General features: G+C 38.3%; 3 protein-coding genes across 4 annotated transcripts in view; 2 read left to right on the forward strand and 1 right to left on the reverse strand.

Annotated features, from left to right (window-relative positions):
• Positions 1-11,966, forward strand: part of LOC126805043 (peptidyl-prolyl cis-trans isomerase CYP65) — a 309,510-nt gene that overhangs the window by 73,730 nt on the left and 223,814 nt on the right. The gene's annotated exons all lie outside the window — the stretch shown is intronic.
• On the reverse strand, positions 1,008-2,437 carry LOC126805062 (LOB domain-containing protein 38-like). Its single transcript, XM_050532158.1, has 2 exons — positions 2,024-2,437; positions 1,008-1,930 (listed from the first exon to the last, which is right to left on the reverse strand). The coding sequence occupies exons 1-2, from the start codon at positions 2,205-2,207 to the stop codon at positions 1,359-1,361; spliced, it is 756 nt and encodes a 251-aa protein (XP_050388115.1). The 5' UTR covers positions 2,208-2,437; the 3' UTR covers positions 1,008-1,358.
• LOC126805049 (uncharacterized) lies at positions 8,585-11,875 on the forward strand. 2 transcript variants are annotated; one of them, XM_050532139.1, is made up of 7 exons: positions 8,585-8,854; positions 9,761-9,998; positions 10,122-10,312; positions 10,474-10,709; positions 10,859-11,102; positions 11,187-11,294; positions 11,585-11,875. In XM_050532139.1, exons 1-7 carry the CDS (start codon positions 8,633-8,635, stop codon positions 11,705-11,707), a joined length of 1,362 nt encoding a protein of 453 aa, XP_050388096.1. In that variant the 5' UTR covers positions 8,585-8,632; the 3' UTR covers positions 11,708-11,875. The 2 variants fall into 2 exon arrangements, with proteins under 2 accessions (XP_050388096.1, XP_050388098.1); XM_050532141.1 differs by lacking the exon at positions 8,585-8,854 and adding an exon at positions 8,866-9,576.

Genomic DNA, 11,966 nt, shown 5'->3' on the forward strand with positions numbered 1-11,966 from the left:
ATAATTCCTCACCTACATTAATATCTCTAGTGACTTCCTCTCCCTTCCAAACTTCACCGTTTTAGCCTTGAATCACAATCTAGTTTCTCAGGACCGAAACAATGTCATCACTCAACGGCGCTCCGCGAGAACCTAACAATTTTTGGTGTTTTTTGAATTCATGAGAAGATTATGAGTGTCTTATGGGGAAGACCACGCCTTTTTCAAGTACTCATTGTTTCTCGTGTTCTGCAATCGGATGATGACGTCAGTTATCTTGGCCGGAGATTTGATTTGAAGGAAATGAAAAATACATTGGTTGATTGTTTGCAAAATACTGAGTCTTGGTTGATGGTTCTTCGAGATTTAAGAGATTGATGGGTTCTAGCAGAGCGCCGTCGAGTGACGACATCGTTTCAATTATGGAAAACCATATTGTGATTCGAGGCCAGAATAGTGACATTTAGAAGGGAAAGGAAGTCACCGGAGATATTATTGCTGGTGGGGAACTTGGGGAGAGAGAGAGAGAGATTTAAATAAAATGAAGAGATAAAAGAGAAATAAAGAAAATAAAAGGAATAAAAGAAAATGAATTAATTTAAGTAAGTGGTTAATTAAAAAAGAAATTTTTTATTCCCACCAGCTGTACCACCTCACTTCTTAAATATAGTCGTCAAAGACTGAAATACATCGTTGATAGTAAAATTAGAATTTGAATATCACGTTAATAATTTTATGAGTTTAAGTAACGCGTGGAGTTGTCACTAGAATTCAAGTATTAAAACAGACATTTTTTATTTCAATAAGATGTGTCACATCACTTTTTTAACGGAGCCGTAAAAAGAAATTTGATAGATGTAAATCGTTAATAGCAAATAAGAGTTTGGATGTCACTTTTGTGAGTGAGTCTGGGTACACATTGCATTGCCAGTTTTTAGGTCCTGATGCTGAATTTTTCTTCTTCTTTGAAATAGAAACAGAACCCAGGAAAAACATTTCTCGAAACAGAAACAAAACACAGGACGTAATTTTCTCTGAATGGAAGACAAAATTAATTAGCAGTTACTATTATTCATGTCACACAAGAAAAACAAGGTCGTTCTACTACTCATTCATAGACAAGCTAGAAGGTAAACAAAAGAACCACCGACGAAGCTCTTCATCTTCCTCTCTTTGATCCCTAATAACTTCAAGAAGAAAGAGAGAAATCCTGTGCCGTCGGCCAACTAAGCAAAACTCGCCGGATATGGAGTCCGGTAAAGATGAAAAAAAGAACCCAGAAAAAGAAAGAAAGAGGATATTGCATGGGATTGATCACTACGAGAAGGTCAGATTCACAAAAAAGAAAGAAACAAATAAACCATTTTTCTTTAAGGGCTTCAAGGAAACAGGTTGAGTAGCTTTATCTCGGACCCAAGTACTCCTCCGTTCGGGTTCGGGTTCGGGTACTGCTCCGCAAACCCAGAAGACTCAAAGCACGTGGTGACCACCGACTCCTCAGAGTTCATAGACGGCGAGCCGGGTCGTCGGCTCTCGTGTTTAGGCTTCGGTCTGAAAGCGAGGGTTGGAGTCAACCGGAGGTCCAGATCCGCATGCTGCACCTTGAATGACTCGTCGTCCGGTCTCTTCCGCTTCGTCGTCGGAGAACAAGACGCGGCCTTAGAACGTGAGCTGGTGAACCGGGAAGAACAGCCCGAGCTGTGAGTCGGATCTCGGAACCTCCACATGTCTGTACACACGGTCCCGCCAGCCTCGGAAGCCTCGTCGGGTGTCAAACCAGACTCGGAACCCGAAACCAGCTCGGGAATCGGCCGCAGAGTCCCGCCGCGAAGAACAGTCTCCACCGCGGCCTGGCAGACCTGCCAGTTCCCTGTCCAAAGCAGCCCCACCGCGCCGTTGACCGGGTTGATCGTACGACCGCAAGCCTCGAACAATAGAGATTGAAACAGAACTGAATCATTTTCAAAGACAATACCACTTATTAGAATCAAACCGGAAACAGTAATGAGTTGGAGTCAAATATGTTTAAAGGGCAAACACGAACCGGGTCGCTGGGACTCAGGGACGGCGGAGATGAAGGACATGAGGCCGGCGCGGCCGAAGAACTTGGCGACGAAGACGGTGGCGTGTCCCTGAGCTTCTGGGGTCTCGATCCACTGGAGGCAAGGACGTAAGATGCAGGACTCGCTGCAGCCCTTGCGGAGAACTCGGCAGCCGTTGCAGCTCATGATGATGATGATGATGATTTCAGCTAAAGTTTCAAAGTATTCGAGACCAGAGAATCGAATTACATGAAAGAAAGAGAGACGAGGTTGGGATTGTGGATTTCTTTGAGCACAAGAAAGATGAGGAGTCAAGAAATGAGGGAAAGAAAGAGAGAGCTGAGGGAAGCTAAGGTGCCCCAAAGGTGAGGAGGAAGGTGGTATATAAATGGAAACAAAGATAAATAGGGAAGGTGGGTTTCGGGGTTTTTTTTTTCTGGGATAAACTAGAGGAGGAGGAGAAGTGGGGTTTGAGTTGGGGGACTTTGGGAAGGGAGAAATGGGGGAATGAGGTGGGCTATGGGTTGTTGGACTGTTGGTGGATAGAGGAGATTCCAAAGACTGGGGGGAGAGGAGCGGCTCCGTGTTTCCGCGCAGGATGTTCCTCCACCGTTGGATTGTGGATATAATGAATATTTGGTGTGGGCTTTCATTTTCATCCAAGTTTTTTCTCCATTTTTCTTGTTTTTCTTTTTGTTGTTTTTCTATCGTCAAGTACTTCAACTTGAGAGGTGGGTTGCGTCACACCCACTAATCTATCATCAAATTTGTAGGTACATTAGATTCTTTGTTTTACTTAATGCTCTTATTATAACCATAATCAATGAGAAACATGACTCGCTCGAGCATATTAAATTCTGATTAGAAGTAAGCGGTGCAAGTTTTATGTTGAGAGTGAAATCTTGTACTCGTTAAAACGTACAAAATTCATTTGTGCGCTTTTGAATGGTGTATAAAATATTGGGGTTTTTTTAAGGAAATAAAGTATTTGTGGAGTGATGTATTACGACGACTTACGCTCTAATTAAATAAATTAAAAAATGTTTCGGCGTTTAATATAATTTCATCTTCTTTTTTTACATTGAATCGTCATTTACAATTTATGTTCTCAAGATTTAAATATGATGTTGTTTAAACCACGTCATGCGATCAGCGGTCAATCATCATGTAATCATTAAAATTAAATAACACACTTGAGTAAACGGGGTTTAATATACTGCACGCACCCCTGACGTAAATAATGTGCGCGGTAATGAGTGTATCATATTTGAGTAATCAACTTTTACCAAAATATTTAAGTAGTATTTATATCATTAAAAATCGTTTTTTTTTTTGTCACAAATAGCAACAAATTCTAGATACTTTTATAGAAACTTGATGTGTAACCTCACCATTGCCCATTGATAATTAACATTTTTTCAACCGTCGAAGAGATGTCAAATTGTTAAGCATTTCATATACGAAAAATATAGTTATCAAATTACCATTGTCCATGACTGTATTGTATTTGTACGGTATGGCGCGCACATGCAGGGAAAATATTCAATTTGTATCATGATTAGGGTTCATAAACTATACTAGAGATAGCATTTGCTGGTGGGAAATGTTGAGACTTGAAAAGATATGATACTTTAACCTCTCTTAATCATTGAGCTAGGGCTCTTCTACTTGGTGCGAGATCGAGAAACACGAGCCATTGGCATTTCTCGTCAGGTAGGAGCAGAAGAAGCTTTGAAATTAGATTAAAATTTGGTAGATAATGAAAATTATGGGTTGAGATTCTGAGGTGCGATTAACTAAGCATATAATTGATCGCTTGAGGTGGGGTGGTATGGGATTCATGTTGCCCACGTTTTTATTTTATGAGTTGGGGGGGTTTTCGTTTTTTATTATACGTAGTTTGATCATATATCTCATCATTCTCATGCTACCAAACATGGAGTAACATGGAGGGGGTGGCATATGGTTTAGATTCTTTAGAACTTTGGAAAAGCTTGTTAATTCCTCCATATTTTTATATGCCATGATATCCCCTTTGAGTACGCATATAATTCTTTGAAAGAAAAAAAAAGGTTGCCGCAATTTTCTTTGGCCATACAATTAATGAAACATTAAAGAAGTGGTTCACAAAGTGTCCCGATGATTATCAACTTTAGGATACCTTAATTTCTGTAAGATTCTTTTATATATGATATCAAAATCAATTTTTTTTAAATTATTTAGAACAAGGATTTTGAAGCACATGAACTTTGACCTAAACCGATGTTGGTAGAAATATTGGAGGTGACTAATAATACATCAATGACATTTATATAGATGGTTTGGTTGAATTAAACGTCGATGGTCACAGAAGTACTGTAACTAGAAATGCTATCGAATTGCTCGAGTAACCAACTAACCATCAAAGATAACAGCAATGAGCAATGTATGTCAGATGGCGCCTCATAACTAATTTTCGCAAATATAAAGAACTTTGGAGCTGATGTATGTTATCAATTATTGACTCGACAAGGGAAGTTAGCAGCTAATCAGAACTTCAGAAGTTGATTAGGGAATCTTATCATCGCCGCATACAAGTACTTTACCCGCAGAAAAGTATCTATTATACAACTGTGAAATATCTCCTTAAAATATATAAGAAGCAAAGAAGGTTCATTCACTTGGGAGAAGAAACCGTTCGATTCCAAAGCTAGGACATCAGAAATTATACTGTATCGGAGCATTGTACGTATTCTTGAACTACAGTGTATCTTAGATTGCTAATTATATAAAGAGATTAAGTATTCGATCATGTAGAAGAAAAAATTTCGACACAAAACACATTAAAAATGAAAAACAAATTATGTATAGTGAACAATGTTCTAAATATCGTTTTTGGTATCGTATCGGTCGAGAGGTAAAACGATATATCGAGGGATATATCGGTTTTATCGGGGATATATCGGTTTTATCGGATTTGCTTATTTTCAATAAAATTTATAAAATTATACTTTAATATGTATCAAATAAACTAAAAAAACGGTACTAAGTAAACTAAAGAAAATAAATACTTGATTTAATGACAATTAAAGTACACGAACGACATCTAATAATAAAAATAGGCATTTAAGAATGATTATTTAGACTTGAAATTCATCATATATATTTAAAATATATAAAGTAAAAATATATATGAAAAAATGAAAAAAAAAATAAGTTTTTCAAAAAAAAAAAAGAGGAAATAAATATTAAAAAATTAAACAAAAATTGAGAAAATAATAAAAAAATCAAAGTTTGACCGATATATCGGAGTTTGACCGATATTTGACCGATATATCGGGGTTTGACCGATATTTGACCGTTGACCGATATAGTCAACCGATATGGCGATATCGTATCGTTTTCTAAATATCGCCGATATATCGGCCGATATATCCGATATTTAGAACACTGATAGTGAATACATATAATTGTAGATTTGTCAATGTCAAGCAACATAGTCATAAGACACGAAACATTGGATGCGTCAATTATACGAGCAAATATTGTAGGCAAAAACCTACAATTTTGATAAACCGACTGTGCGACCAATTGAGTACCAAGATGTCCCCATTACAACACCAAATATGAATGAACGAAGAAGACATGTCACGCAAATGGACAAGTAGGCCATGTGAATGCTTTTACATGTACGTATGGTTTGATTGATAATTTTGGACCTTACACTCAAATATTAAGACTCCAACAAATATTCGCAAAACATCAACAATTTCAATTTGACAAATACCGGAAACATAAAATCACATATCACAATTGAATATCTAGAATTAAGTGACGCAGAATGCTCTAAGTATAAGACATGCTGAGATCTTAACGATTTATTACCAGAGTATATAAAGATGAGAAGTGTGAGAATTAGGGAAGTAATGTGAGGGATTTGGGGGAATGTCGTAGTCTGAATAGACGTGGAGTTCTTATCCACTAGTCTTAGCTAGCACGATACTTCAAACTTGTCACCCTCCCAACTTGCAAGAGCCGACAATTTCCGAGGAATGCCACGGAACAAGAGCAACATAGAGTTATTTGACCCTTCTGGCCTGGGAGATTATTTTGATAAGTGATAACCCTGTTAATCCAGTCATGCTCGAAACTTCGATCCGACTTGTGAGGATTTTATTTATTACAAGGAGAAGGACATATAATATAGAGTAGCGTGTAGTGTAATCGGTCCGGAATATCAATAGATGGTTGGAACATTTTACATGCGCGAGAGATTGGTCATGGCCTAGGATTGGAAGTCCTGTGTTGGTGTGTTACCCAACGGTCCCAACCTCAATAGAAATATCTTCGGTCAATGAGCAAGTGAATACGCAGCAAGAATAGCATTGCAATCAGCTTGCTCCTTCAATTCTTCCAAAAGAACCATTCATTTGCAGCACTCACTCTGTCCTTCGTGACCAGATTAACAGCGAATGGGGAGTCAATCCTTGTTTTGATAAAGGTTCAGTTGATTGATATCTGTGTGGAATAATTTCTTCTGTTCACTTTTCTCTTGTATTGATATGTTTGCATGTTTTATATTTTCATCCAAATTAACTAGCTAGTCATGTTCAACTCGCTAAACCCTTTCCGGAGTTAATTAGGGATCCCTACTACGGTTGGATCATTTTTACTGGATTACTTTTACTACGAGCTGGACCTAGCATGTGTAGCAGAAGCTGCAGAACATAATTGTGCTCTATCTAGCTGTACGTAGTTTTATCGCTTTGATGTAATTGATCGACCTTTCATTTCCTCATTCATCGGCAGTGTCGTATTCGGCCTGATTTAGAAACAGTGTCTATTGTGGTTGAGAAGACTGTAACTGATTCTTTAGCTTTAATCAGTCGACTAAATCTTGAGGGACATAGTGAAAGAGCACAAATGAACCCAGCTGATCGAAATGAAAGCTAACATGGACAGGTTTTGGCCGCAATTGTTCTTCTCTAATTTTATGAGCTCAAGATGGAATAATTGATTCTTCTCTACAATGGCTTATCGTGATCGATCTTAAGCGCTCTAACTGAAGCTATACATTGTTCAACGTATGTACCACATGATATAAGAGCTTTCTAGGTTTGGAGATCTGTGAATGGAGATATCAGGGGACCATTTCACAACTAATGCGTCTTCCATAATTGATCTGGTCAGCCGCAACAAAACAGAGGCTTTTGAAGTGGGGACTGGGGATTGATACCAATCCTACATATTTGTAGTCTTTGTCAACTCGCCACAACAAAACAAAGAAGCTTCCAGTCGTCGACTCAGCTTTTTACATAGATACAGGTTCATTTGGCCACAACTCCAATACCGTACGTCCATGGAGTCCGACGTTGATAATGATCAGTTACCTTTGGTTTTAAGGGGATAAGGTTGGTCTCCAATGCATATTCTCTTAAACTTTGATTTCATCTAGGCCGGTTAAGTGCATCCCATCTTTGGAAAGCTCGGGAAATTCACTGCCTTCGTTGGTTTGTCGAATTTCGGTGCTTCATCCTCTACGTATGGCGAGTTTTATGGGAAAGCATTCCATCTTTGAAGAATGATATCAATTTATCACAATATCGCCAGTACATCTCAGCTGTAAATTCAAAAAAATTAACTTTGAACTCTACATCACATGAAGATAACATTCAATATGCGAATACATGTCTGAATTGTCTGATGTTTTATTCTGAAAAAGTTGACCAAGTAATAATTTTGTGATCTGTCTTAGTAATGAAGTTAGTCATGCTAATTGTACCATCACTAGTTTCATAATCAAGATTGGTGAACACATCATAATCCTAATGAAAATGATGAAAACCCTAAAAACAGCTGTAATTGGGACCATCCTCAAGTAAAAGTGTGGTAACAATTTCCCTATAAGAACAAAGATTGGCTCAAGTCCTCAAAGAAATTGTAGGCAAAATCCTAAAGATTCCGATTTGTAGGGTCCTAAGAATGCAACTTGGAGTTGGTTTCAAAGCCAATTTCACTATCAAAATGGTATTGGGATCAGCACTTCACTTATAGCAGAAGCAAATTCATCAAAAGATAATCCAAAGCTAAAACAGGAGCTCATATTCCTCATGAAAAAAGCAAGATCAGTACAGTTCGATGCAACTTAGTCAAATGAGCCACCATATTACGTACAAAATCGTCGTCAAATATAAGCGCAATTAGCAACCGCAGAATTGAGATATAATCGCCTTTGCTACTCAAATCAAAATGTTTCTTACTGTTAAACTTCAAAGCATTCTTCAATCTTTACAGCCATTATGGCCATAACACAGTCAAATTGGCATCTAAAGTACATAATTCCAATTTCTTTAGATTTTGATTAGCGTAAGATGATGAACGAATTGTATGCGAAACCTCAGCAAACCTATTCTTCACAGCAAAAGAAACGGTGACAAAATTAGTTCAATCGCTTCAAAATGGTCCACCACGCACTTACAAGTAAAACTAAAAATATGAGTAAGTGGCACCTATCATGGATGTCAAACATCGATCATATCTTAAAGACGAAAGTTGCATATCATCAGACATCAAGAACAAGGAATCTTCAATCAATATCATCTTACCTTAGCTCATCTTCAACAAAACCAAAAATGGCTTCTTCTCATGGAGCAAGACTGGTTGTGCCGATGGATGTGAAAAAGAAGCCATGGGAACAGAAACTTCCACTTCACAACCGGTGGCATCCGGATATACCGCCAGTGGCAGAAGCTACTGTGGGAGAGGTTTTTCGAGTTGAGATGGTTGATTTCAGCGGGGGAGGTATCACAAAAGAATACACTGCAGAGGACATCAAGAACGCGGATCCTTCAATTGTGAGTTCCTCATTTCCTTAGGTGTGTGTTTTGCATGTTTTCTGGTTCTACAGAGCTGTCTGAGCAGCTCCCACTTCAAATCTCTAGTATGCATCACTACTAGCTAGGTAGTACAATAATAGTGCACAGTATCTTCTCCAAGTACATCCAAGCACCAAGACTTAGACCGCAAATTATTTGATGTGAGAAAGAAAATGAACAAGGCAACTCAATCTCCATACAAACATCCGAACATGTAATCAATCGTCTGCAAACTTCTAATATTTGATTAATCAGTCATATTAGAAAAGCAAGTGAACTTTGATATGTTGTGTTTGTCTTTTATTCCAAGGTTGTTGGGGACCTTTGGAAAAATAACGTTACTCTATCCCAGTTTGTCATCTAATTATTGTATGGACATCAACAACGCCGTTCCTCTTCGACAATAGATGCTGGTCATAAGTACTATAAAACTATTAAAACATACAACCCTATTCTTCCTGATTCTCCCCTAAACTTCATCCATGGCTCCTCGGACTCCAAGATTAGTAGTTCCGATTGACTTGAGCCGCAAACCATGGGAGCAGAAGCTACCCCTTCACAACCGTTGGCACCCAAACATACCGCCGGTGGCTGAGGTCAAAACTGGTGAGTTGTTTAGAGTAGAGATGGTAGACTGGACTGGAGGTTCTATCAATGATGACGACTCTGCACTAGACATAAAAACCGTAGACCTCTCCACTGTAAGTATGCATGGTTTTATCCTACTTATCAAAAAATAATACTAATCTTAAAACCAATGAAATAAACCTGTCCTGATCACAAGATGCATTGTTATGTATGGTCTTTGTCGAACTAAGAACAAGAGCATTGAATGGTTATGATCGATATAATGTTAGATGTCAATAATGTTTGAAACTGGTTCAGGTTCATTATCTCAGCGGACCAATAAGGATTTCGGACAAGGATGGAATACCAGCACAGCCAGGTGATCTTCTGGTAGTTGAGATATGCAACTTAGGTCCTCTTCCAGGAGATGAGTGGGGTTTCACAGCAACATTTGACAGAGAAAATGGAGGGGGTTTTCTGACTGACCATTTTCCTTGTGCAACCAAAGCTATTTGGTATTTTGAAGGAATATATGCCTACTCTCCTCAAATACCAGGTGAATTTGATCTCACCCTTTATCCTTTCCTACTCACTATCCTAGTACTTTGCTAAGCCTATAACACAGACAACAGATACTGGTATAACTTCCTCCTCTTACATACTAGTATATGCATTGTAGGAGTGAGGTTCCCGGGTTTAACACACCCTGGAATAGTTGGAACATCACCATCAATGGACCTGTTAAACATATGGAATAAGAGGGAGAGAGAACTTGAGGAAACTGGAGTTGAGTCTCTGAAACTATGTGAGGTTGTGCACCAACGACCACTGGCTAGCCTACCATCAACCAAAGGTTGCGTCCTTGGAGGGGTATGATTCTTTCAGAACTTGTACGGTTAGCATACTACCAATGAAAGTCTCCAAGAAGATTAAAATCATTAAATTCCTATAAGAGAACTGCAAGCTGAACAGTGAAAATGCTAATATCTTTCAGCCTAAATTCAAGGTATGCTAATGTGTCCTTGTTATAGATCAAAGAAGGCAATCCTGAATGGGAAAAGATAGCCGTGGAGGCTGCAAGAACAATTCCAGGAAGAGAAAATGGAGGCAATTGTGACATCAAGAATCTTAGTAGAGGTTCAAAGGTATACCTTCCGGTATTCATTGAAGGAGCAAATCTCAGCACTGGTGACATGCATTTTTCCCAGGGAGATGGTGAAATCTCATTCTGTGGTGCGATTGAGATGAGTGGTTTCCTAGAGCTCAAGTAAATATCATATTACACCTTACCGTTACATTTTCTGTACCTAGTTTTCAACATTCACAATTTCACATACCAAGCCATAGATAGACACATATAGATAGTATCACTCAATTGGAGCTCTTCCCTTATGATAATTAATGTCTTGTTACTAGGTGTGATATTATAAGGGATGGAATGAAAGAATACCTTACACCAATGGGGCCAACTCCTCTTCATGTGAATCCAATCTTTGAGATAGGCCCTGTCGAGCCAAGATTTTCAGAATGGTTGGTATTTGAAGGCATCAGTGTTGATGAGAGTGGGAAGCAGCATTACCTAGATGCAACAGTTGCTTACAAGCGTGCAGTACTCAATGCCATTGACTACCTCTCTAAATTTGGATACTCCAAAGAACAGGTTCTTTTATCTCCTTCAAATTATAATAGCCATGTTTGTAGTCTTTGCCATGACTGATCTAGGTGCCCACCATGTAACAATCAGAGCTACCTTCTGCTGTCTTGCTGTCCATGTGAGGGAAGAATTTCGGGAATAGTTGATGCTCCCAATGCTGTTGCAACCCTAGCAATCCCAACAGCTATCTTTGACCAGGTATCTATTTCTGGCAAACATTTCAACAATAACACAACATTTACAATATTATTTTGATCAAATAAGTTATCTATATACCTCAACTTCATGTCGCCGAATCTGATTGATCAATTAACCAAATAATAATAATAATAATAATAATTTGATTGATCAAACAACTTTTGTACAAATATATACCATGTAAGTAAATAACTTAAAGAAAGTAAATCCAGTTAACAGTAATGATTGTTATAAATTATTGATCTGTGTACTTCATTTTCTCTGAAAATGAAAATCTTGCTTCTTCACAGGATATTCGACCAAAAACAAACAAGGTACCAGTTGGACCCCGGATAGTGAGGACACCAGATGTCCTGAAATGTACTTATGATGGAAATTTGCCGACGACTAGGAACCCTAGCTCAGCACCATAAGCTTTGCCAGTGTGCTCAGGAAAACAAAGCAAAGATTGCAGTCTATATCGACTATGTTAGTTGTCATGTATATATGACTACAGATTGTGAATTTTAAAGCTAGCAACGCAAGTAAACATATAGAACGGATCTGAAAGGCTAAATAAGACATAATTCCCATATCTTGCATGTCATATACTTATACCAGTCACCGTATATCCATCCTCATTTAACAGATACCCAGATTGTTAACACAGAAGATAGTTATGTATTTTCAAAG

Source organism: Argentina anserina, chromosome 1 (genome assembly GCF_933775445.1).
Source record: "Argentina anserina chromosome 1, drPotAnse1.1, whole genome shotgun sequence".
NCBI classification, from domain to species: domain Eukaryota; kingdom Viridiplantae; phylum Streptophyta; class Magnoliopsida; order Rosales; family Rosaceae; genus Argentina; species Argentina anserina.